The following is a 27,787-nucleotide window of genomic DNA, read 5'->3' as shown; positions in this document are numbered from 1 at the left end:
CCAGGCAGGCAGAAGCGTATAATTTGCCCCTCAAAGATCTCGTCTGCAAATGTATTCTCGCCGCGAGTGAACAATGACTGCAAACTTCAAACATAATGTTAACGTGTTTGAGTTTGCCGAGACTGTTCTGACGGAACCTCTGGGAACAGGAGGGGGGAGGGCATGTTTTTTTGAACTCCGCACTTAACATGCATTTATTTTTCCGAAGCCTGTAAGTTTTCTATTCACAAGCAGATTTAGAGAGTGGAAGATGTTAAGCACGGATTTATTTGGTTTTGTGGGCAGGCCAAACAAGAGGAATAAAATTGTTTGAGAAGGTTAAAATGTAATGTGCATAACAGTCTCGTGTTTCAGTCGCACAAAATTGTGCTTAAAGTTAACCTGTGATTTACAAATGTATGTTCACTTAACCACCACCCTCTCCTCTGCTGCACATAGTCAATACTCAGCACTTTCTGACATGGGCGAGCATGTGACACTCTCCTTCCTCCTACATGACAATGCTAGTACTTCATGACCAGACACACAGGGCTGTTCCTTGGGGGTGGGGAAAGAATCTTTAGCCTGGTGTAAGCTCCAAGCTGCGATTTAGAGCTTACACGAAGGTTCCTGTCTTTGCTCCTAGCTGCTAAAAGGACTGGCAGTTAGCTAAAGGAAGATAGCTTTGGAAGCTGAACTAAACCAAACCAACAATTAAAAAATTGGAAGCAGGCCACTCTGTATTGCAGAAGAGACATGAAGTCATCAACGCTGATGCCCACTGCAGGCTCCAGCATGGACGCCCACTGCAGGCTCCAGCATGGACGCCCACTGAGGGCTCCAGCATGGACGCCCACTGAGGGCTCCAGCATGGACGCCCACTGAGGGCTCCAGCATGGACGCCCACTGAGGGCTCCAGCATGGACGCTCACTGAGGGCTCCAGCATGTATGCCCACTGCATGCTCAAGCATGGATGCAGGCTCCAGCATTAATGCCCACTGCACGCTCCAGCATGGATGCCTACTGCAAGCTCTAATGCTGATGCGCATTGCAGGCTCCTATACTGATGCCCAATGCAGCCTCCTATGCTGATGCTCACTGCAGGCTCCAAAGTTGATGCACACTGCAGCCTCCGTTTATGTCTGCTGCATGCTCCAATGTTGCTGCCCGCTGCTGGCTCCAATGTTGCTGCTAACTGAAGGGTCCAACCCTGATGCCCACTGCAGGCACCTACCCTGCCACTCACTGCTGGTACCAATGCTGCTGCCGAATGCTGGCTCCAACATTCCTGTCCACTGTAGGCTACAATGCTGATGCCCATTGAAGGGTTCTACACTGATGCCCATTGTAGGATCCTATGCTGATGCTCACTGCAGGTTCCTTCACTGATGCCCACTGCAGGGTCAAATCCTGCTTCCAACTGCTGGCTCCAACGTTGCTGCTCACTGCAGGCTTCAACATTGCTGCCCACTGTAGGCTCCTACATTTATGCCTACCGCAGGCTCCTACATTTATACCTACCACAGGCTCCAACGTTGATGCCCACTGCAGGCTCCAACGTTGATGCCCACTGCAGGCTCCAACGTTGATGCCCACTGCAGGCTCCAACGTTGATGCCCACTGCAGGCTCCAACGTTGATGCCCACTGCAGGCTCCAACGTTGATGCCCACTGCAGGCTCCAATGTTGATGCCCACTGCAGGCTCCAACGTTGATGCCCACTGCAGGCTCCAACGTTGATGCCCCCTGCAGGCTCCAACGTTGATGCCCCCTGCAGGCTCCAACGTTGATGCCCCCTGCAAGCTCCAACGTTGATGCCCCCTGAAGGCTCCAACATTGATGCCCCCTGAAGGCTCCAACATTGATGCCCACTGAAGGCTCCAACATTGATGCCCACTGAAGGCTCCAACATTGATGCCCACTGCAGGCTCCAACATTGATGCCCACTGCAGGCTCCAACATTGATTCCCACTGCAGGCTCCAACGTTGATGCCCACTGTAGGCTCCAACGTTGATGCCCACTGTAGGCTCCAACGTTGATGCCCACGGCAGGCTCCAACCTTGATGCCCACTGCTTGCTCCAACGTTTATGTCTGCTGCATGCTCCAATGTTGCTGCCCGCTGCTGGCTCCAATGTTGCTGCTAACTGCAGGGTCCAACCCTGATGCCCACTGCAGGCACCTACCCTGCCACTCACTGCTGGTACCAATGCTGCTGCCGAATGCTGGCTCCAACATTCCTGTCCACTGTAGGCTACAATGCTGATGCCCATTGAAGGGTTCTACACTGATGCCCATTGTAGGATCCTATGCTGATGCTCACTGCAGGTTCCTTCACTGATGCGAACTGCAGGGTCAAATCCTGCTTCCAACTGCTGGCTCCAACGTTGCTGCTCACTGCAGGCTTCAACATTGCTGCCCACTGTAAGCTCCTACATTTATGCCTACCGCAGGCTCCTACATTTATACCTACCACAGGCTCCAACGTTGATGCCCACTGCAGGCTCCAACATTGATGCCCACTGCAGGCTCCAACGTTGATGCCCACTGGAGGCTCCAACGTTGATGCCCCCTGCAGGCTCCAACGTTGATGCCCCCTGCAGGCTCCAACGTTGATGCCCCCTGCAGGCTCCAACGTTGATGCCCCCTGCAGGCTCCAACGTTGATGCCCCCTGCAGGCTCCAACGTTGATGCCCCCTGCAGGCTCCAACGTTGATGCCCCCTGCAGGCTCCAACGTTGATGCCCCCTGCAGGCTCCAACGTTGATGCCCCCTGCAGGCTCCAACATTGATGCCCCCTGAAGGCTCCAACATTGATGCCCACTGAAGGCTCCAACATTGATGCCCACTGCAGGCTCCAACATTGATGCCCACTGCAGGCTCCAACATTGATGCCCACTGCAGGCTCCAACATTGATTCCCACTGCAGGCTCCAACGTTGATGCCCACTGTAGGCTCCAACGTTGATGCCCACTGCTTGCTCTGATGATGATGCCTGCTGCAGGCTTCGACTCTGCTGCCCCCTGCATGTCTCAACACTGTTGTCCACTGCAGAAGCCAATGCGGTTACCCACTGCAGACCCCAACACTGCTGCATACTGCAGGCTCCAATGCTGTTGTCGATTGCAGGCTTCAATGCTGCTGCTGCTGCTACCCACTGCAGGCTCCAATGCTGCTGTCCACCACAGACTCTTGTCAGTGCCACAGCCACTAAGGTAATTATGTATCACCGATAGGCTATTGAGCACTGCATCTCACAAAATGGCTGCTTTTGCTCCATGCAGGTGACAAACTTCACATTGAAGGAAAGCAATCTGAGAATGAGGCAACCAGGTTGTTTTCCTGAGGCTGTAAATAACACCAAGCATGTAAAGCACTCTTTAATTTACTCCTCATTGAAGTCTTCCATCACCTTGACAGTCTCATTTATCCACCGTTAAATGTAAACATTGCGCAAAAGGTTGGAAGTCCTCAATTTGATCATTAAAGCTACTCTGCTCCACTTCACCGTCTTCCTGAGCTAATTAAACAAATGACTTCCATTAAGCAGGTGGCCCCACCTAGAACCATTTGCTGCATCCATCCGGGCAAAAGCAGCTTGGATAATAAAAGTGATTTTCTTTTTTACTCTTTGTAGCCTGCTGTCATTTTGTCTAAGGCTACAAAACCGATATATACGCCAACCTCACAATTTTCTTTGCTTAACTGAGTCCAGTGTTGGGTAACGTATACACCAGATGCATTATTTTACCAATTTTCACAGATCATGTATCAGTTTTAGTCACTAAATCCTCTAATTCCACTTTGCTCCTTACATTTCACTCTACCTAGCTGTCCACGTCTTGCCTCTAATGTCAAGATCAAGAACCCAATCTACTGCTATGTGGTGGTTTTATCACGTCATGGATAGAGTCATGGAAGTAGATACATAGCCCACCACCTATAACTTAGGTAATAGGTTCATACATCTTAGTGAAGTCTATTTATAAAAGGAAATTTGCACTTCTAGTAAAATGTGAACCCCTCCCCAGCCCCCCTATTCTAAAGAAGTATGTATTCATCTTTTTTTTTATGGTGGCTCCAATAGCCCCTTGATGAAATCACGTGATGAATCGCATTGGGCGGAGTCGAACAGGGACTTGAACATGCTTTACATGCTGTCTCTGGTATATTGTTTGTAAGTACCTTTCTTTACAATAACATTTTGGATTTTTAACTACTACACTATGGAGCTTCTTTGTGTTTCTTCTATAGCAGCTATTGTTTGACCTGGCTGAAAAACTCTTTATGGCAGAGATTGATTCATGTTACAGTTTGGATGACTGATTCATTCATGTGCTTTCAGACCTCCTAAGGCTAGGGGGGTCTAATCATCTGGTAAGCAGTGGAATAGTGTATTGGCAGTGGAGCACTGAAGGAGTCACACTGAACAGAAACATTATTATTATTTATTTCTGGTAGGACTCTCTTTTTGCACACTTTTGTTGCGTTTATCACAGATTGGTTTTGCACACCTTTGTTGTTTATAACAGATTAATTTTACACATTATTAATTTATTACAATTTTAATTTTTTCCCACTTACTAAAATAATTGTGCAAAACACAGTAATAATGTAAGTGATACGTCTTAGGGGACAGCGCAAAATTATTTATTTTTTTTAGGCTCCTATTCTAAACTAGCCTAACCACCCCACACCCAATTGTTTACGTTAATGATTCACTGTTGTGGCCTCCACTATTGTTTCACTCCTCCTATTCAGTGCTGGATGTGTATTGAGCCCTCAGAGACTTGAACGGGGCTGTTCTCAGAGTGTCTCCAATGTGAGAGTATTGTCCCATTCATGTGGCAGTCCCTGATGAAGTCACGTGACAGTGACGTAACACGTAGGGTTTGGCGGAGGCAGTCCTGGACCGGAAGTGACGTAGGCGGATGTTAATCCTCATGTCTTATGGTTTAAAGGCTTTTTAATGTATTTTATCTTGTAAATGCATATTTTTACGTAAATAAAATGGATTAAACGACACTATGGGAGGCTATATTTCCTCCCCCCAATGTTTAAAAACCACAATGACCTCGGAAAATGTAATAGGATCAGTACCACGGATAATGAGAGCACCGCAGAGGGGTCCTACCATGGAGACACCGCCACTGCTTCACACTCCCCCTTGCCGTTCATCATGGGCACTAGGTGATCTGGGTTTCCCTCTCCACATCCCCCTGGGACACCCCTCCATCTCCATCTCTACGGCTAGGACTACAGTGAGGCCACCTGCACTGCTGCACCTTCCTGGTTGCCCCCTACAGCAAGTCAGCTCAATACGCAAATGTGAGTCCCCTACACTCTCAAGTTTTTTACCGCAGGTTGGGGGTCTCAATTTTAGGCTTGCCATTGTCTTACACGGTTTTTGCATTTCTTCATTTTTAAACATTTTCTACGCATCAACAAAGGGTGTTACACTATCGTTGACTTTGTGTGCTGCCCTCATCATCACCCTTTTGGGATCATCTAGGTCATATATGTGGTTACCCTTGATTTGAATGTTACTCTGCACATACTATTAATTGGAAGGTGAGAGTTTAGAGAGAACGGAGGTGTCACGAGTGACCCTATTTCAGAAGCACTTTGATTAATGCACAAGGTGTGGGATTTTCAGTACACAAGAAGCACGTGATGGATATTAAGCACCTGGTACACTCACTCTTTGTACAGGATTTGTTGCTAAATTTATTGTTTTATCTTTGATTGCATTGCGGATGTCACTTGATATTATTATTTAGGTTATTAGATTGATGTTCAACAGTTACACTATGTTGTATGTTTTGGTGCAGTTTGCACCCATTTATTGCGACTATTTGCAGCGCAACACACTCATTTATTTATCTGTGCCATAGAGAGTTTCGGCATGGAGGATACAAGTGGCGGAACTAAGTAAGCAGTTAGGTGTAAGATTCCTGAATTAGTACTGGTTAGGAGGACTGGGGCTGGTGAACTTGTGAGTGGTACTAAAAGTGGGCACGTCCTTTGACTATCAGAGAGTTGACTGTCTCTATATTTCAGCACTGTCTATACTTTCAAAGCCATTGTCCAGAATTAAGGTCCGTGGATAAGCAAGGTATCCAGACAAACACTTTTTAGAAGGAAAGGTCAACAATAACAGAGGGTTTAACTGCCATTAAAAATGTGCTCGGGGTTTGCTATGCAAAATTTCAACACCCATTCGATGGTGAAAACATGCATATTGCCCCAAGCCGGCATATCCAGTTGCAAGTTTTAAGTGCCATTAGTCTGCTGCTCAAGTAACTAAACACATCACTGAGGATTTGGGATTTGTCTCTAATGTTTTTTGTTCAGAAGCATGGAGGTCTAAGAATGCAGAAGTCCCTGAGATCCAAATAGTGGTGGCACCATCTGTACAGCCCAAAGACAGCACCCCTTGTTGATGGGAGGTATATATTATAATTATACCAGGATGATATTCCATGCACATATCAGGAATTTGAAAAGGTAATTTTAATGAGATTAGTTCACGGATTTGCCCAAAAGCTTGCACAGAGCTTTAAATCACAATAAGGCATCTCCTATAATAGGATTTTCATATTCGCTTAGGTTAGTTTATTTCATAAATTAATAGGGCGATACAGCATTTCTAAATACAACATGTGGTTATGGTAAAGGTAGACCCTCCCACTTAGCACCCAATCTTTGGCTCACTGACTGTGATTGACAGCAGCGGGAGCCAATAGCTCCTGCTGCTGTGTGAGCCCATGAGGAGAGAGAGACCTGGGAGAGGCGCTGTTCTCATGCACATTGCTGGATTGGGCTCAGATAAATATAAGGGGGGGGGGCCTGGAGGGGAGCAGCAGTCTAAGGGGGGGGGGCTTGGAGGGGAGCAGCAGTCTAAGGGGGGGGGGGGCTTGGAGGGGAGCAGCAGTCTAAGGGGGGGGGCTGGGAGGGGAGCAGCAGTCTAAGGGGGGGGGGCTGGGAGGGGAGCAGCAGTCTAAGGGGGGGGGCTGGGAGGGGAGCAGCAGTCTAAGGGGGGGGGGCTGGGAGGGGAGCAGCAGTCTAAGGGGGGGGGGCTAGGAGGGGAGCAGCACCCAGAAGGTTTTTAACCTTAATGCTTAGAATGCATTAAGGTAAAACAAAAACATTAAGCCTTTAGAATCACTTTAAACCATCAAATGCACATAAAACCCCTTATAGATTATTTCTCAATAAAACTAGAGGTCCACTTTACTTTGATTGATATCCTTTGTGTTTGTAAGGTTTGTGTACCTACCTGTATTTCTGGTACAATAGGCCCCTTCTCAGAACACGAGCTGGCAAACGCAGTAAGTGGTGCCGGAGACAGCACAGGATTGGGACGGGCGAAACTGCTCAGGTCACAACTGGATATTTCATTCTCCTCGTGACGCATGGTGATGGTCTCCATGACAAAGAAACGGTCCCATGGTAACCAGAGGGTGTGTTCCTGCGTGATAAATGGCGCTCGCTCAAAGCGCAGGGTTGCGGAGATCCCACCGTGGGTGACCAAATCAAAGCTGTTTTCACAGAAAAAGAGAAACACAAAAACATACATTAAAGTGGCACTAAGTGTCATTCTGTCTCCTGCCTCATTCCTCTGTTCACAGTCATTTCTGATTTTCTCTGACACCAAGAGAAAAAAAAAAAAGCAACAAAGAGGGAGCTCCAGCACACAGACTGTGATTGACAACCTCAGCTCTGTTCTTGTGTGCTGTCTGAAGGGGAGTGAGTCTCTTCCCTCCAATCAGCTCTCACTAAGCTCTGCAGACTGCACTTTCATATACCTTCTCCTGCTTTCTGAAAGCTCAGACACGCTGTATAAATTCTGGACTTTGAATAGAAGAAGAGAAGAGAAGACTATAGGTTTTTCTTATATTTTAAGAAAGATTAAAACACTAAACATTTTAATTGGCTATTCTTTTTGACTTCAACATGTTAAAAGGGAACTTCCTTTCTTTTGGATTTACATGTAAATTAAGTTAATGTTATCAACATGTATACATATTTAAAAGAAACGTCACAGAGACAGTGGTTTCACCAGAAAGGAAGTGAGGGGAACATTAATAAGGGACACAGACAATAGACGAAATTGAAGAACGAATTGGTAACAGTTGGGAGGAATAGTGCCCCGTCATTGGTTACAGTTGGGAGGAATAGCGCACCACCATTGGTATTAGGGGGAGGAATAGTGTCCCATCTTTGGTATCAGTGGGAGGAATAGTGTCCCATCATTGGTATCAGTGGGAGGAATAGTGTCCCATCTTTGGTATCAGTGGGAGGAATAGTGTCCCATCATTGGTATTAGGGGGAGGAATAGTGTCCCATCTTTGGTATCAGTGGGAGGAATAGTGTCCCATCTTTGGTATCAGTGGGAGGATTAGTGTCCGATCATTGGTATCGGTGGGAGGAATAGTGCCCCATCATTGGTATCAGTGGAAGGAATAGTGTCCCATCATTGGTATCAGTGGAAGGAATAGTGTCCCATCATTGGTATCAGTGGAAGGAATAGTGTCCCATCATTGGTATCAGTGGGAGGAATAGTGTCCCATCATTGGTGTCAGTGGGAGGAATAGTGTCCCATCATTGGTGTCAGTGGGAGGAATAGTGTCCCATCATTGGTGTCAGTGGAAGGAATAGTGTCCTATCATTGGTATCAGTGGGAGGAATAGTGTCCCATCATTGGTATCAGTGGAAGGAATAGTGTCCCATCATTGGTATCAGTGGGAGGAATAGTGTCCCATCATTGGTGTCAGTGGGAGGAATAGTGTCCCATCATTGGTATCAGTGGGAGGAATAGTGTCCCATCATTGGTATCAGTGGGAGGAATAATGTCCCATCATTGGTATCAGTGGGAGGAATAGTGTCCCATCTTTGGTATCAGTGGGAGGAATAGTGTCCCATGGTTGGTGTCAGTGGGAGGAATAGTGCCCCGTGCTTGGTGTTAATAGGAGAAATAGTTCCCCTGTTGTTGATGCCAGGAATTATGCCCATTGCTGGTGTCAGTGAAAGGAATAGTGTCTTCTCTCAGTGGTAGAAAAAGTGTCCTAAGGGCCAGATAAAGGTGAGCAAAAGGCCACATCTGGCCCCCCAGGCCGCAGTTTTGTGACCATTGTTTTAGGGCTTAAAACAACCCCATTCTTCTATTAAAGGCTTTGTCAATGAAAATTTGTACCCATTCAGCATTAGCAAGGTCAAGCAATAATGTTGTGTGAGAAGACCTGGCTAACAATGGGCATTCCAAATCATCTTAAAAGGGGTTCAGTTGGGTTGAGGCCAGGGCTCTGTGCAGGTAACTTGAGTTACACCACACCAAACTGAACAAACCATGTCTTAATGGAGTTGGTTTTGTGCACAGGGGGATAGTCATGAGATAAGGGCCTTTCTCAAATTCTAACCACAAGGGTGAAAGAGCACAATAGTCAAAAAAAGTCTTTGTATGCTGTAACATTAACAGTACTAATCACTGGAAACATCTGAACGAAATAATTTAGAGAAGGTCCTTATAACTTTTGGAGTTGGTGCAATCTGCAAAATTTGATGTAATTTCCGTGATGTTGTAAATGGCTGGCTAATTACACTTTTTAACCAATTACATACAATTGTCTTCTATCCCAATTTCATAACCTTGTATCTGTAATTACCTGAATAATAAAAAGAAAGAAAAACAGAGTCCCGTCGCATTAATAAAATAGGCACCGCTCAGTAATGATCAGACATAATCGTCCCCTTTCCATCATTGTGTACAGATCCCGAAGAGACCTCAAACAAATGAATTCACGGTGTGATAACTTATTTATGTTGATTGCTCCCAGATGTTTCCTTATCCCTCTTCTTTGTCACATAAATCTCTTTCTGTGACAGTTTTACATGGCTCTTCCAGTATGCATTCCCATTAATTTTGCTCCTTTCTAGTTCAACGCTGAGAAGTCTGTTTGGTATGCTATCTTTCCAAGCACTTCTGTCTCTTGATGAGCAAGACCTACCAAGGTTAGGCAAAAGGTAGACATTGATGAACCACAAGTGCAGGAGGATGACCCCGTTACTTGTTGTTCCTCTACAGTTGGAGGACCCGACCACAACATAACAACAAAGGGCAAATCTCCTCAGTGGGGGCAAAAAAAATCTGACAGGTCCCAACTGATCTCCGCCAAACTTAAAGCGGAGTTCCACCCAAAAGTGGAACTTCCGCTTTAGGTATTCAGGTACCGGCTCTCACTTACGCTCGGAGGGCCGCGGCGCCCTGAACGGAAGTTCTCCTCTCCCCCTCCCTCCCTGCAATCTTCTGGGACATGTCAGAGGTCCCAGAAGATTGCCGGCCAATCAAGACGCGCAGCGCGACTCGCGCATGCGCAGTGGGTACCCGGCTGTGAAGCCGCAAACTGTCACAGCCGGGTGCCCACAGCAGTGATGCCGGCGCCGAGGGAGAGGATCGAGGCTTCGGGCGGCCGCATCGCTGGACCATTGGACAGGTGAGTGAAATGGCTGGAACTCCGCTTTAAGCCTAGTAGACACCAAGAGTTTTTTTTTTGTTCAACCCAGTGGGCAAAATGGAAAAAAACTGAAGAGCTTGGGAGGACCTGCTCTACTAATTATCCAATGCTAGTACAGCGATTTCCCTCACGTTTGTGTTCTGACAGGGTGATGCTCCCCCTTGCAGAACACACCGGTTGAGCGCGCTGACCGGGTGTCGATCAGCAGACCTTTCTCAGCCATGCCCCTTCAAAAGAACCTGGCCAGCTTCTGTCAGATCGGCTGCCATACACACGGGTTGAATGTCTGCTGGGTTCTATTCAACCGGCCGATGCCGCCCGATATTCAGCCCGTATGTACTGTCCTTAAATCAGGTTGGCTAAAAGATACACTTTGAATTCACAGTACAGGGTGGTCCAAGGAGGCAGCTAATGGCACATTTCTGCCCCCAAACTGTGTGTAAAGGAGACTGTTTGCAATGTCCCCGAAAGTTTTCAAACTGTTTTTGTTTAAATAGTATTGATATAAGTACATTTATGCAGCCATATTTTATATTTACACATGCAAACTCTGCTTCCTATTCAGTGGTTACGATACTCTTTAGCCAGCCATAGACATATGGAAATTTGTCCGGTTACCAGGAACCAGCCAAATTTGGATCCATCTATGGGCAGGCTGGTTGTACTGAAGTTGATTAATCGATTGACTTCAGTAGACCAGCCCCTTTCTTTTTTTCGCCTGAACACTGCCAGGGCTATAGCCACCAGCAGTGTATCATTGAGTATGTAGAGCCTTGCCCACCAGCAGAACACAATAGCACTGTGGGTGGGATTCCCCTATCAACACTGGCTGTGTTGATGGGGGAATCAAGCAATTTTCTTTCCTTCAACTTGTGGTTAGTTGCCATAAGGTCAACTTTATTGCCTGATTTTTTTTTTAAAGCTGAACTCTAGGAAAAGTAAAAATCCCCACTTGCCAGTGGGGCTGACCCTTCACTGTAAGGGTTAAATGGTCATTTACATATGGTTACTTACTTAATCCTCCCAAAAGCTCCTCTGCATTGTCATAGCGGTCCTCGCAGCCTCTTCTAACCAATGCTCTGGAGGTTGGATGCCCCTGATGTCATCAAGACTGAAGCAGAGCCCATAGCTGTATGTATTGGACAGTGGACATCAAGGAACAATCCACCACTGAAAATATAACTAAAGGCAAAACCTTTTTTTTTTTTTTTTTTTAGTTTTGGATAGAGTGGAGAGGGATTAGAACCCCTGCAATTTTTATTGCGGTCTGTGCCCCCATTAGGGAGGCTCACCCTCTCCATTTCTCCTGTTTACCATTATAATTGAAAGTGAAAATACTAGAAAATCCTACATTTTGGGGTACCCCCAGAAAAGTAATAGAGGGGAAATGGTGATCTGGGGGTCCCCAAGAAATTCCCATAATTTGCATGGATTTCCTCTCACTTCCTGTTTGGCTATAGGACAGGAAGTGAAGGGAAATCTCCGATATGGGAAACAAATGGAGAAAAAAATAAACTGACAAGGGTTAAAATCCTTCCTTGCTCTATCCAAAATGGAAAAAAAAGTTTTGCCTATAGTTCTACTTTAAGCATAAGGGGAGCACGCTGTCTGCTGGGAGAGGGGAGGTTCAGATAAGTAATGGTGCTTTTTCCACAACCTAGACCTAAACCCTTGCAATGACGGAGGTGGTATTGGCAGCTCCAATGTATTGGGGGCATATTTATTTTTCCTGGAGTTGAGCTTTAAAGGACAACTTCAATAAAGTTGAAGTTGACTTTTAAAAAGTATTTATGTCTTAAATGTCTATGTAAAAAACAAAAAAACAAAAAAACCCTTTATTACATTAAAAAATTGAAAATCCTTCCCGATATCACAAACCTATTTTTCATGGTTTCCACCAGCTAATGGCTGCACTTGTGGTGCATCCTTTTTCTCAGCTACTAACCAGTGAGCAGCAGAGAAGGCCAGTAATCCACAATGTTGCCCATGTACTTACACTATATAAACAAATGTTTTGGGACGGCTGCCTTTACACGCACATGAACTTTAATGGCATCCCAGTCTTAGTCTGTAGGGTTCAATATTGAGTTGGCTCACCCTTTGCAGCTATAACAGCTTCAACTCTTCTGGGAAGACTGTCCACAAGGTTTAGGAGTGTGTCTATGGGAATGTTTGACCATTCTTCCAGAAGAGCATTTGTGGGGTCAGGCACTGATATGGATGAGATGGCCTGGCTCGCAGTTTCTGCTCAAATTCACCCCAAAGGTGTTCGATCGGGTAAAGGACAAGTTACTCCACCCCAAACTCGCTCATCCATGCTTTTATGGACCTTGCTTTGTGCACTGGTGCTCAGTCATGTTGGAACAGGAAGGGGCCATCCCCATACTGTTGCCTCAAATTTGGAGCATGAAATTGTCCAAAATGTCTTGGTATGCTGACGCCTTAAGCGTTCCCTTCACTGGAACTAAGGGGCCAAGCCCAACCTCTGAAGAAAAGCCCCACACCATAATCCAACCTCCACCAAATGATTTGGACCAGTGCACAAAGCAAGGTCCATAAAGGCATTGATGAGCAAGTTTGGGGTGGAGGAACTTGTCCTGACCTCAACCTGATCATTCTGGAAGAATGGTCAAAGATTCCCATACACACTCTCCTAAACCTTGTGGACAGCCTTCCCAGAAGAGTTGAGCCCTTGTTCACATTCACGCTACTTTGAAATTCACTTGAAGTAGCACGATTTCAAAGTAGCAGGTCAGCACGATTTCAGGTGTTACGGCTATGCGGCTTCATGCACAAATGTCTATTATGTAAATGTATGTCTATTAAAGTCGCACCTGAAATCAGCAGAAGAGTGCAGGAACTAGTTTTGCAAATCGGTGCGGCGCTGCAAAGTCGGTGTCGCACCGATTGGAACAATGCCATTGCCAGCAAAAGGGCGTGACTTGTCATGCGATTTGACCTGGCTGTACTAAACTGTGCTAAAGGCAAATATAGTGTGCACTTTGATATTGCAGTTGCACTCTGCAAGGGAATCTGCTCCACCGCTTAGTAAATGGGTTGAAGCTTTACTTTGCCAAAAATATCCAATCATATGCAAGAAAAAAAAAAAAAAGCATTTTTGCTTGCAAAGGAATGGATGATGGAAGTCAGCAGAGCTTCTCTTTATTTACTAAACTATGCAAATGACCTGTGCACAGTGTATTTTGCCTTTAGTAAATCAACTCCACTTCTTATCAAGTATATAAAATGGGTCATTCAGAAGAGCAATTCTCTAGCAATCCAAATGGCTTTTAATTGCAAGATCATGTCGATGAAGGCAACCCATAAACATCTCCATCATACATAATATATAACCTGTTGCAGGTAGGTTGCTGGAAGTGGTCAGAATTGCTAAAAAGTGGCTTTTGTATGGCCAACATAACACGCGATGATAGGATTACCTGCATTAAGCCGATAGTATTCACCCATAGATCTAAAAAATGGCCATAAATTCCCTCTAAGACTATTATTTTATTTGGATTACCTGTATCACCGACCTCTCAGGCTAAACAGTAAGCAATTGCTTGTGTTATAAATATTTAACAGCAGCTCATCCTCCGTGTGAAAGCTGCAGCCATGAACATGTCAGATCCCAGAGGGGCTTCCCGTCAATATAACACCCTCCGTCGGAGTATTAGAAGCACACACTAGGGACTCTGCACCAGGCCTGTATTATTGGAAGGATAGGGAACAGGAGGCTGTAGTACGATTCTCCCTCTAGACAGCTTGCCCATTGCAGACGCCCCCCCCAATTCTCCCCCCGCTGCCTGGGTGCTGCTGAATTATCATGTTGTGCTGCTGTTAAAATTCAGTAAGGCTGTCTCAGCGATTCGCTTGTTCCCTGCTAACTGCCATTAATGATCGGCGGCTCAGGCAATGCTGCATTACATTACTGCTCTAGGAACCGCGGCCTGTGCCGGAGGTCACAAAAGCACCAAGGTTTTCCCTCTCCCCCGAGACTTCCCTCTAGTTCATCCCCATCATTTCTTGTTACCTCGGGCCTTGTGTATAGCAACTGTCTGACAGGTAAATAAGTGGTACTCACAGCAACCAGACAATTGGGGCCATTGTTTCAGTGAAAAACAGGAGGGGGAATGAGGATTCTGGGTGCTGTTGACTACATGCATTTGTGTCTCCCAGCATTTTAAATAGACAAGACTCATTTATCATACATACATTAGGTATTTAAAATAAGAATTGTGTTGCCAAAATAGCAAGCATGCAGATTCAAACTGGCAGAAGAAAATTGTACAACGTAGGAAGAATTTAATAGGTGCATACTAAGGGTCCTGAGTTGGCACTCTGACCCTCTTGGCTTTACATAATTCTAAACCATCCATTCTCAAACAGGTGTCCTCCAGAAGTTGCTTGGGGTTCCGAAAGCTGTGGCTGATTGACTTGATTGACTTGATTGCTTCTGAGGGTGCCTGTATTTTTCTGGGTTCAATGCCGTTAGGCAGGGAAAGTTACAGGATACCAATGATCTTTAATGATCTGTAAGGAGGACAGTCTTCCCTGACCTGACCCTCACCAATGAAAAGGGGGGCATTCACATTGATCACTGATGTAAGGGGAATTCTTCACACTGACCACTAATGTAAGGAGCATTCTTCCCACTGATCACCAATGTAAGGAGCATTCTTCCCACTGACCACCAATGTAAGGAGCATTCTTCCCACTGACCACCAATGTAAGGAGCATTCTTCCCACTGACCACCAATGTAAGGAGCATTCTTCCCACTGATCACCAATGTAAGGAACATTCTTCCCACTGACCACCAATGTAAGGAACATTCTTCCCACTGATCACCAACGTAAGGGGCATTCTTCCCACTGATCACCAATGTAAGGAACATTCTTCCCACTGACCACCAATGTAAGGAGCATTCTTCCCACTGACCAACAATGTAAGGAGCATTCTTCCCACTGATCACCAATGTAAGGGGCATTCTTCCCACTGACCACCAATGTAAGGAGCATTCTTCCCACTGATCACCAATGTAAGGGGCATTCTTCCCACTGACCACCAATGTAAGGCGAGGGTTGAGCAACTCATAATATACAGTGTGTGTAATGCATTACCTGCCATCTTGTCTGCTGATGGTATATCCCAGCAGAGGTGCGTTGACAAAACTGATATTCACGCCCACAAGCGGTGTTCCGTCTGATGTCATCACTTGACCACGGATGACACATGCATGTCTGCAAAAAGATGATAAATATTAATGTAAGAAAACGTAGTAAAAGGTAATCTGGAAAATAAACATCAGCCTTCCATTACCTGCCTATGGAACCTCCAGTATATCGCTGGGCCTTCAGGCATTATTTATACAGTATAAAGTCTTGTTCACTTGAGTGTTCATTACTCATGTTACCAGCTCCCATTGAGAGCTTCCAAAACTCCCAACTTCCAAGAGTTTACCAAGCTGGATCCACATTTGAGTATTGCTTCCCACTGGCCTCACATTCCACCAACCTTTTAGTGTCAACTCACCCCACCATGAGCTTGGAGCAGTGAATATCACTGGCACCATACCAATCACGGTAACAATCCAAGTATATTCTACTATATAGACACTATATTACCAAAAGTATTGGGGCGCCTGCCCTTACACGCACACAAACTTTGATGGCATCCAAGTTTTGGTTTGTTGGCTTTGATATTGAGTTGGCCCAGCCTTTGCAGTTATAACAGCTTCAACTCTTCTGGGAAGGCTGTCCGCAAGGTTTAGGAGTGTGTCTATGGAAATGTTTGACCATTCTTCCAGAAGTGCATTTATATGGTCAGGCCCTGATGTTAGAGAGAAGGCTCAGCTCGCAAACTGCACTACCAAAGGTGTTCTATCTGGTTGACATCAGGACTCTGTGCAGGCCAGTCAAGTTCTTCCACCCCAAACTCGCTCATCCATGTCTTTATGGACCTTGTTTTGTGCACTGGTCCAAATCATTTGGTGGAGGGGGGATTATGGTGTGCGGTTGTTTTTCAGGGGTTGGGCTTGGGCCCTTAATTCCAGTGAAGGAAACTCTTAAGGTATCAGCATACCAAGACAATTTGGACAATTTCACGCTCCCCACTCTGTGGGAACAGTTTGGGGATGACCCCTTCCTGTTCCAACACGACTGAGCACCAGTGCACAAAGCAATGTACATAAAGACATGGATGAGCGAGTTTGGGGTGGAGGAACTTGACTGGCCTGCACAGAGTCCTTATATCAACCTGATAGAACACCTTTGGGATGACTGCAAGCCAGGTCTTCTCATTCAACATCCGTACTTGACCTCCTGGAAGAATGGTCAAAAATTCCCATAGGCACACTCCTAAATCTTGTGGACAGCCTTCCCAGAAGAGTTGAAGCTGTTATAGCTGCAAAGGGTGGGCCAACTCAATATTGAACCCTACGGACTAAGACTGATAAAGGAAAAGGAATTGGCAGCACTCCAGGTTGAGTCAAAATCCAGATTTATTGACTGGACATCCAAATATGACAATCGTGACAAGGTAGACGCGTTTCACACACTGACTGTGTGCTTGATCATTATGTAATGTACAGTAATGATTAAGCACACAGTCAGTGTGTGAAACGCGTCTACCTTGTCACGATTGTCATATTTGGATGTCCAGTCAATAAATCTGGATTTTGACTCAACCTGGAGTGCTGCCAATTCCTTTTCCTTTATCAAGTTTTCACGGAGGCGAGCCGGGGCATGCGCCGGTGTGAGTCATCAGGCAATCACACCACCTTGAGCAGTGAGTTCTTGTCTTTTCAATTGGACTAAGACTGAGATGTCATTAAAGTTCATGTGCGTGTGAAGGCAGGTGTCACAATACTTTTGGTAAAATAGTGTGTGTATATATTATATATATATATATATATATATATATATATATATATATATATATATATATATAAATAAAAAAAAAAACACACCCCATAGACATTGGGATGCATTTACTAAAGGCAAATAGACTGCACAATCTGCAAGTGCAGTTGCTCCTGAGCTTAGTAAATGAAGAGAAGCTTTGTCTTTAGTAAATCTACCCCAAAATTATTGGATTTTCCATCAGTTATCTCCGTATAAGCAGCGTGTTATGTGCCAACTACATCTGCAAGTAATAATACCATGCATGGGTGACCAGAAATAGAGTTTATGAAAAATGTAATTGTTTGTACGCTACAGACCACCCTGTTTTCGTCTCTTCGCTATCTCCCTTACCTTATCCCGATCTGTGACAGGCTTTTATTTATTAACACGGCAAGGAATAATTCAGAATGTCATCTGGGACAGCTCAGAGAAGAAGTCTACCTGCCTCTCCCACAGGAAGGCCGAGCCTTGCATTATTTACAGCGCCTGTAAAGAAAGCTGCGGAGCACCATTCTCAGATCACTCTGATAAGAGGAGCCTCAGATGAGAACACATGAATACAAAACTCAGCAACAGCGCTGATAACCGAGTAGACATATGCCGGTTTTCGGTAATTCGATATATCGCGGTATTGTATAGCCACGGTATTGTTATTGTGGCATTTTTAAAATACCGAGTTTCTCTGCCCTGGGTCTGACTTGTGAATTGATACATTTCAGTGAGCTGGATGACTCATTCACTCACACAGCTAATGCCTATCAGCACTAAGTCTCCCAGTAACTATAAACAAAAATGATTACATTTGTATCTTTTCCTTCCCTCTGCCAGGGAGAAAGGAAGTTTAACCTCTTAAAGACTGGATCTTTTTCTGACATTTGTTGCTTGCAAGTTAAAATCATTTTTTTTTGCTAGAAAAGTACTTAGAACCCCCAAACATTTTATATATTTTTTTAGCAGAGACCCTACAGAAAAAAATGGCGATTGTTGTAATATTTTATGTAACACTGTAATTGCGCAGCAGTCTTTCAAACGCAATTAATAGACTTTAATGAATGAATAAAAAAAAAAAAAACGTAACAGTAAAGTTATCCCAATTTTTTTTTTTGTTACACAGAGGATCTTTATTCCAAGCTAAAAAAATCATGATTCTCATTTTGGCCAGAACCGTGCAGCTCTAATATATATATATATATATATATATATATATATATATATATATATATATATATATATATATATATATATATATACACACACACACACGCATAGCAGCCCACATTACATTATTATATAGCCATCAAGCAGTGTCTGGCCTACCTGGTGATGACTGGTCCTGGCGCTCTGATCCGATGGCCTGGTCTTTAAAGGGGCAAATCCTTGCGGTCCAGAAGTGGTTAAACCTGCAGGAGGACCGGTGTTTTTATCTATTAATGACTTTACTATTGCTTTAGGCCTGGTTCACATGTATGCGGGTTGGGGGCCCACATTTGCACAGGCATAGCAGCCCATTGATGTGAATGGGCTTGGGCTGCTATGCCTGCGTTTTCAGCTGAAAAAAGGTGCATGCAGAATTTAAAAAAATGCAGTGGCCATGAAATCCATCCTTCTTTTGCACCATGCGACTTACCTGCAGTTGCTGCACACGCAAACTGTTTTTAAAGGCCGTGCCCACGTATACAAAAAATGCAGAAAGCTTGCCAGAGCAGTAACTGCAGGTTAGTCGCATGGTGCAAAAGTAGGATGGATTTCAAGGCCACTGAATTTTAAAAAAATGCTGCATGCACCTTTTTTCTGCGGAAAATGAGGGCATAGCAGCCCGTTCAAATCAATGGATTGCTATGCCTGTGCAAATGTGGGCCGCCAACCCGCATACATGTGAACCGCCAACCCGCATACATGTGAACCACCAACCCGCATACATGTGAACCAGGCCTAAAGCAATAGTAAAGTAATTTATAAACAACACCTCCTTCAGGTTTAACCACTTCTTGACCACAAGGATTTGCCCTCTTAATGACCAGGCCATCGGATCGGAGCCGAGCGCCAGGACCAGTTATCACCAGTTAGGCCAGACACTGCTTGATGACCTATTTTAGGCCTGGTTCACAGAGTCTGTACTGACTGACTATATAATAATGTGCATAAGTGAACCAAAGCCCCTAAATTCAGCAATGAAATTGAAGTGAGGTGGAAATTTAATAATTTAAATTTAATAATAGAATACCGTGATAATACCGTATACCGTGGCAAAACCTTAATCAATTAATCGCAGCATGAAAATCTGATACCGTCACAAGCCTATAACCGAGCTTCAAATCCGACGCATAAAAGTCTATCCTTCGCAGCAGCAGAGGCGTCACCATAGAGGGGAGAGACATTTTGTTGTCAGAGCCAATATTCGGCCCCAGGAAGAGGTGACATGTCTGCGGCAAAAGGCGCGTCTTCATATCCAAGGGTCAACGTGCCTTTAATAAGCAATTCTCGCTCATACATTTGCTACTTACAGAATGAGCGATGACTTGTGGGACCTCCGAGAGGGCAAGCTTCTGTTCCTGGACCCCCAGACAATAAAATGACCTTGCTAGGGGGGGGGGGGGGGTGATGACCCTGACAGCATGCTAACAGGGATTGTAATAATTTAGTCACCCGTACCCTTCCAAGAATTCTTTGCAATGAAAGAAAAAGATTAATCTAAAAGGAAGCTTTAGATCACCTAGACCTCCCAGAGTTCCAGCATAAAGTAGATATAAACCCTCAGTGATGACATTTAGTATGCTAAAGCACTGTGTATCACAAACCAGCGCAATTTTGCAAATAAAGTATTTGTTTTTATCAGTTGTTGTACCTCAGTGCTGCTGAACCCCTACAACAGGGGCATCAAACTAAATTTGATTGCGGGCCGCATCAGCATTATGGTTGCCCTCAAAGGGCTGATTGATTATATCTGTAAGATTAGATGTCCAGAGGACCCCCATGTCCCCTTATACCCTTACATCAGATGTCAAGAGCCCCCCCCCCATCAGAAGTCAAGAGTCACCCACCCTTCTTTACATCACAATGCACCCCCTAACCTTGTGCTACTGCCAGGAAGAAGATGTGGGTGGATCTCGGAAGAAGTGCCGGGTCTGGAGAGTCAGAGGAGGGCTGAAGTCAGCTTCCAGAGTCTGCTGAATCCTGATACCAGTGGAGGCAGAGGTAAGGTGGTGTTGCGGCTGCACAGAGAGGTGCAGGATCTGTAGGAGGAGTTCTGCCCTCCTCTCTGCTGCTGACTGCTGAGAAGGAAGGGGGGGGGTGTGGGCAAAGACCAGGCTTTCTGCAGCTGCACAGAGGAGTGCAGGATCTGGCAAAGGAGTTCTGTTCTCTCTCCTGCCAACTACTGAGACAAGGTGGGGGCAGAGAGAAAGGGGGTGCTGCAGCTGCAGGAGAGGTGTGAGGGCCATATGAAATGGCCTGGGGATGACCGCATTTGGCCTGCGGGCCTTGTGGTTGACACCTGTTTCCTACAACTTCTATACAGCCATTTTCTTCCTATATGCACTCCAGTGACGCCTGCATGAAATAATAATGGCTGGTAATATGGATTGAATCTCGATCCATGGATGAGTAACATAAAAATGGATGAAACTGGAGAGGTAAGGCTATACCCTATTGGCTCCTAAAAACAAAAGTGTATAGGTAAAAGGTCCAAAAACAATTAGTCCATAAAGTCCAGTAGATGCAAAATCAGTAGATGGGTAGTAGGCAGCACCCCATAGAGCAAAGTTGTGACTCTGTAAGGATACAAAAGGGAACACACATGGGCGCCAGACTAAGTGCAGCATGAGAAAAGCAATTCAAATCTGTAAAGAAAAGCGCACGCAACCTCGGGCAATAACGCTTTAATAAAGGACAATAAAACAGTACATTGGAATTGCACTCACACTTTTCCTTTAAGACAATCGCTTTACAGCATTCCAACAGGAGCTACTCGCTCCTCCCGTCCCTCCAGATGGTGACTCTGCGGTCTCCTCATCCGCGGCTGCCACCGCTGTATCCCCGCTCTCCTTCACTTCCTGTGTTGCCTGGTCACCGGATGCCGGTTCTAGTGCGCCTGCACACTATACCGACGTGATCTACGGCGCTTCAGGAGAGCCTCAGCCAAAGCCGGAGCCACAAGTTGTACGGAGCTGCGAGGTGGGGGATTCAAGACACGGGTGCACTGCCTCTGCTGTTACTACGGACAACGCGTTTCGGAGGCTGAGCCTCCTTCCTCAGGTCCCACCTTGCTTCCTGCTAACGCCCCTCCCTATATACCCGGGATACCCATGAGAAAAGCAAGCAGGCATATCTGATAATCCAGGGCAAGGTGTTAGAGGTGTCAAGGTCATCTCTGTCATCCAGTGGGTACACCAGGCAGTAGGAGCATGTTATATAGCAGAAAGTGAAAAATATTGTTTTATTTATTTTTTTTCAGAGGTGATCAAATACCACCAAAAGAAAACTCTATTTGTGGGGAAAAAAAAGGACATCAAATGTATTTAGGTACAGCGTCGCACGACCGCGCAATTGTCAGTTAAAGTAACGCAGCGCTGAATCGCAACAAAATGGCCTGGTCATTAAGGGGGGAAATCTTCCGGTCCAGAAGTGGTTAATCTATGGCTTACCATAGAAGTCAGCAAACTTGATTGACTAAAGGCAAATAGACTGTGCACTTTGCAAGTGCAGTTGCACTCAGCATGCAAAGTAGCTCAACAGTGTTCTGGGGCTCAGAGAAATCAGAGTAAGCAATTTCAATACGGGAGAGGATCCTGTACAAATGTGTAAGACTGAAGGGAAGGCCGGAGTCCAGTTTGAACAGAATTCTGCCGCTGGTATTATTTAAGGACCTTAAAACTGTGTTTTGCACTCAGTAGGCATTCCTCTTGCTTCAGTTGATATACTGTTAGATAGAACACTGCTTAAGTACATAAAGGTCTCTCGTCATATACTATATCCGCAAACCAAGGGGCATAAACTAGATTCATTTTGTCCAATGCGCAGACTTTCCTAGCTGGGTAAAAAAAAAAAAAAAAATTAAACAGCCTACAACATAAAACTGCCTTCCGACTTCATATTCGGAATGGTGAGGACATGAAAAACGGAGTTTTATTGCTGCACTTGTTATGCTCTCATTTTATTTATAAAAAGAAAAGTACATTTCGCCCTCAGGTTAAAATAGAATATATTATTGTAGTGGAGCCATTTACCTCCTGCCACTGTTTTCTGCCGCTCGCTTCGTGCGGCGGATTTAGCAAAACAAAGCATGAAAAAAGCTGCACCCCCTCGACAAATGGCGATATTTTTATACATGCACAAAAACCAATATGTTTTATTTATTTTTTAGCTGCTCCCTGACCAGCGGATAATCCCAATTATTCCATTTTCACATCAGGGGCTGATTCCGATTAAATGGAATACGCTGGAAATCTCGCTGAGCGGGAGGCGGTCATAAGTAGGACACCGGTTGTAAAATAAAATAATAAAAAGAAAAGAAAAGTCCTTTTCTTTTCTTACTTTGTTTAACAGCTTAAGGGAACTTGTTTGTTCATTTGGAAGGAAAATAACCACCAAGGGCATACATTTCTTTAGCTCAGAGGTGTGTGCGCTACATTGAAGGGCTTCTCTTGTTCATCTGTAGATGTATCCGACTTCTTTTGATAACTGTAGAGTATCCGGAACCATTCACATCAATTCCAGATCCTGAAGGAACTTAGAATCTAAGGCCTGTGCCACACTTGTTGGTATGCTGGCCGAGCAAAAAAGGTATTGCTGGGTGGGTAATAAAAGGGGTCCCTGGCAGGTCCAAAAAAGGGGTCACTGGGCAGCCAAAAAAGAGGTTGCTGGGCGGCTGAAAAAGGGGGCACTAGCCGGACAAGGCAAGTGTCACTGGCCAGACAAGGCAAGTGTCACTGGCCAGACAAGGCAAGTGTCACTGGCCAGACAAGGCAAGTGTCACTGGCCAGACAAGGCAAGTGTCACTGGCCAGACAAGGCAAGTGTCACTGGCCAGACAAGGTAAGTGCCACTGGCAAAACAAGGTAGGTGCCACTGGCAAAACAAGGTAGGTGCCACTGGCCAGACAAGGTAGGTGCCACTGACCAGACAAGGTAGGTGCCACTGACCAGACAAGGTAAGTGCCACTGGCCAGACAAGGAAGGTGCCACTGGCCGGACAAGGAAGGTGCCACTGGCAGGACATGGAAGGTGCCACTGGCCGGACAAGGAAGGTGCCACTGGCCGGACAAGGAAGGTGCCACTGGCCGGACATGGAAGGTGCCACTGGCCGGACATGGAAGGTGCCACTGGCCGGACATGGAAGGTGCCACTGGCCGGACTAGGAAGGTGCCACTGGCCAGACTAGGAAGGTGCCAATGGCCGGACTAGGAAGGTGCCACTGGCAGGACATGGAAGGTGCCACTGGCCGGACAAGGAAGGTGCCACTGGCCGGACAAGGAAGGTGCCACTGGCCGGACTAGGAAGGTGCCACTGGCCAGACTAGGAAGGTGCCAATGGCCGGACAAGGAAGGTGCCACTGGCAGGACATGGAAGGTGCCACTGGCCGGACAAGGAAGGTGCCTCTGGCCGGACAAGGAAGGTGCCACTGGCCGGACAAGGAAGGTGCCACTGGCCGGACATGGAAGGTGCCACTGGCCGGACATGGAAGGTGCCACTGGCCGGACATGGAAGGTGCCAATGGCCGGACTAGGAAGGTGCCAATGGCCGGACTAGGAAGGTGCCACTGGCCGGACAAGGAAGGTGCCATTGGCCGGACAAGGAAGGTGCCACTGGCCGGACAAGGAAGGTGCCACTGGCCGGACAAGGAAGGTGCCATTGGCCGAACAAGGAAGGTGCCACTGGCTGGACTAGGAAGGTGCCACTGGCCGGACAAGGAAGGTGCCATTGGCCGGACAAAGATGATGCCACTGGCTGGACAAAGATGATGCCACTGGCTGGACAAAGAAGGTGCCACTTGGCTGGAAAAAGAAGGTGCCAGTGGCACCTTTCCTGTCCAGCCAGATGGACTTGTCTTTTTTAAACCCGACTATGTAACTATGTTGCTGGCCAGATAAGGAAGGTGTCCCTGGCAAGCTGTGCATATTACATCCGATGTGTTTCCTAGGGAGAAAATCAGAAATAATTCTCACGGAGGGCATGCATGCAGCCTGTGGTCAGTGGGACTCTGAGGGACAGTGCTGTGTAAATGAGAGCAGTTATAAGTATCGCTGACAATCAATAGCTGCTGGTTGGTCGCAACCGGATACTGTGGAGATCGCACGCACCTTCAGAATTGCCATCTCTCCTTCTGCAAACTACACAAAGCAGGAAATCTAACTGTGAGCTATTACAATACAGCCAATAACTTATAATACACACAACAAACAATAAATACAGTCAATACATTAAAAATGGCATAGAGGGCATACTTGGGGAATAAGAACTAGTGTAAAAATTGACTCAAACAAAATGGACATCTTTAGGGTGGCGTAAAGATTGTTTTAGAAGTAGCTGTGACCACATATATGGTAAGGAAGTCAAAGCATAACGTCCATCCAACGCCAATGACCGAGCCAAGAACTGCGGGCACAGAGAACACAAGGCAGGCCTGCAAATGCGTCAGCTGTCACTGGTTTCCAGGGACCCATCGGGTTTTATCATCCTAAACAATGTTTCTGCAAGCGAGAAGGACGAAAAGTTATTTTGGAACTCAAACTTTCAAAGACTATTTTTACTCAATGGCACAGCTCGGTGTTAAAAAGCCAATCGAAAAGTAATTGTTGTTTTCTTAGAAATGTTTTACGGATAAGAGAAAAAAAATAAGAATTCTAAAACAAGAAAAGGCGAGGGAGAGATTATCCCTAAACGCACTTAGCGCAGCGCAGCGCCATGGTAAAAATTGTGCAATAATGGGGTTGGCATGGAGAGAGAAATGGCATATTCTCCACGTCGCTTGGCCTCGTTTGGGATACGAACGCTGAAAGCTTGCAGGGCCAGATCCATTTACTCGGTTTGAAAACAGATTTATTTCAAGCTGTTCTTTCACTGAATGCATTTACACAGGTTTTCAAAAGCCATCGCCGCCGGAGAGACATGGCTGCCTAATACCAGTTTGCATCAGCATCGAGTATGACTACCAAGTCTTCAACTCAATTCCCAGATGGAAAGTTTGACAAGGGGGGTAATTAAGTCAAATTACTACACAGGATTTTTTACTTTTGTTTTTTTTTTTCTCTTTTAGCAGTAAAACTAACTTTCAGCTAGCAAGCGAAACTCCATTTTTGTTGCGGAAAACTATCCTTTTATAGATACTCTAAGGATTTGTCAGACAATGTGGCCCATTTATAGTATCTCACAAAAGTGAGTACACCCCTCACATTTTTGAAAATATTTTATTCTATCTTTTCATGTGACAACACTGAAGAAATGACACTTTGTTACAATGTAAAGTAGTGAGTGTACAGCTTGTATAACAGTGTAAATTTGCTGTCCCCTCAAAATAACTCAACACACAGCCATTAATGTCTAAACCGCTGGCAACAAAAGTGAGTACACCTCTAAATGAAAATGTCCAAATTGGGCCCAATTAGCCATTTTCCCCTCCCCGGTGTCATGTGACTCGTTAGTTTTACAAGGTCTCAGGTGTGAATGGGGAGCAGGTGTGTTAAATTTGGTGTTATTGCTCTCACTCTCTCATACTGGTCTCTGGAAGTTCAACATGGCACCTCATGGCAAAGAACTCTCTGAGAATCTGAAAAAAAGAACTGTTACTCTACATAAAGATGGCCTAGGCTATAAGAAGATTGCCAAGACCCTGAAACTGAGCTGCAGCACGGTGGCCAAGACCATACAGCGGTTTAACAGGACAGGAACCACTGGTTGACCAAAGAAGTTGAATGCACGTGCTCAGCGTCATATCCAGAGGTTGTCTTTGGGAAACAGACGTATGAGTGCTGCCATCATTGCTGCAGAGGTTGAAGGGGTGGGGGGTCAGCCTGTCAGTGCTCAGACCATACGCCGCACACTGCATCAAATTGGTCTGCATGGCTGCCATCTCAGAAGGAAGCCTCTTCTAAAGATGATGCACAAGAAAGCCTGCAAACAGTTTGCTGAAGACAAGCAGACTAAGGACATGGATTACTGGAACCATGTCCTGTGGTCTGGTGAGACCAAGATAAACTTATTTGGTTCAGATGGTGTCAAGCGTGTGTGGTGGCAACCAGCTGAGGAGTACAAAGACAAGTGTGTCTTGCCTACAGTCAAGCATGGTGGTGGGAGTGTCATTGTCTGGGGCTGCATGAGTGCTGCCGACACTGGGGAGCTACAGTTCATTGAGGGAACCATGAATGCCAACATGTACTGTGACATACTGAAGCAGAGCATGATCCCCTCCCTTCGGAGACTGAGCCGCAGGTCAGTATTCCAGCATGATAACCACCCCAAACACATCTCCAAGATGACCACTGCCTTGCTAAAGAAGCTGAGGGTAAAGGTGATGGACTGGCCAAGCATATCTCCAGACCTAAACCCTATTGAGCATCTGTGGGGAATCCTCAAATGGAAGGTGGAGGAGCGCAAGGTCTCTAACATCCACCAGCTCTTCATGGATGTCGTCATGGAGGAGTGGAAGAGAACTCCAGTGGCAACCTGTGAAGCTCTGGTGAACTCCATGCCCAAGAGGGTTAAGGCAGTGCTGGAAAACAATGGCGGCCACACAAAATATTTACACTTTGGGCCCAATTTGGACATTTTGACTTAGGGGTGTACTCACTTTTGTCGACTGCGGTTTAGACATTAATGGCTGTGTGTTGAGTTATTTTGAGGGGACAGCAAATTTACACTGTTATACAAGCTGTACACTCACTACTTTACATTGTAGCAATGTGTCATTTCTTCAGTGTTGTCACATGAAAAGATAGAAAAACATATTTACAAAAATAAGAGGGGTGTATTTACTTTTGTGAGATACTGTATAATGTAGGGGCGAATATCATTATATCTGTAATGCTCTGTCCTAGCAAGTCTTTATGCACATGGCCATATGCGATTTATGCAGGATCTTGCTTGAAGCATGTAAAATGCAAAGCCTACACGTCTGAGAAGGTTCCGACTTTCTGGGTCATGGGATATCTAGAAGTAATTAGCCACATTCACCTGGACTTGTTCTGTAATGTTGTAGAGGTTTCATGGCTCTGCCAAGTTTTAATGAGTATTCGGAAAATACCAAGCATTGGATTATGTAACTAGAACACAGGGATTCCTCCACTTTCACACCTCCAATTATGTTCTTCTACAATCCACATACACATCCTCTATAGTGATTGGATTAGGGTGTCAGTGCCACCTGTGTTGATCGAAATGCTGGGGTATGTTACTATAGCG

General features: G+C 45.6%; 1 protein-coding gene across 6 annotated transcripts in view; it reads right to left on the bottom strand.

The window, feature by feature from the left end:
- Positions 1-27,787, bottom strand: part of TENM4 (teneurin transmembrane protein 4) — a 1,723,986-nt gene that overhangs the window by 79,835 nt on the left and 1,616,364 nt on the right. For all 6 annotated transcript variants that reach the window (XM_082246029.1, XM_082246030.1, XM_082246031.1 and 3 more), the window contains 2 exons: positions 15,613-15,732; positions 7,257-7,518 (listed from right to left, as the gene is read on the bottom strand). In XM_082246029.1, the coding sequence (XP_082102155.1) occupies positions 7,257-7,518; positions 15,613-15,732 (382 nt within the window). The remainder of the gene's footprint in view (positions 1-7,256; positions 7,519-15,612; positions 15,733-27,787) is intronic.

Source organism: Pelophylax lessonae (assembly GCF_965119305.1).
Source record: "Pelophylax lessonae genome assembly, chromosome: 2".
NCBI lineage: Eukaryota > Metazoa > Chordata > Amphibia > Anura > Ranidae > Pelophylax > Pelophylax lessonae.
Note: the sequence above shows the minus strand (reverse complement) of the source record. Positions and strands in the feature narration are given on the sequence as shown.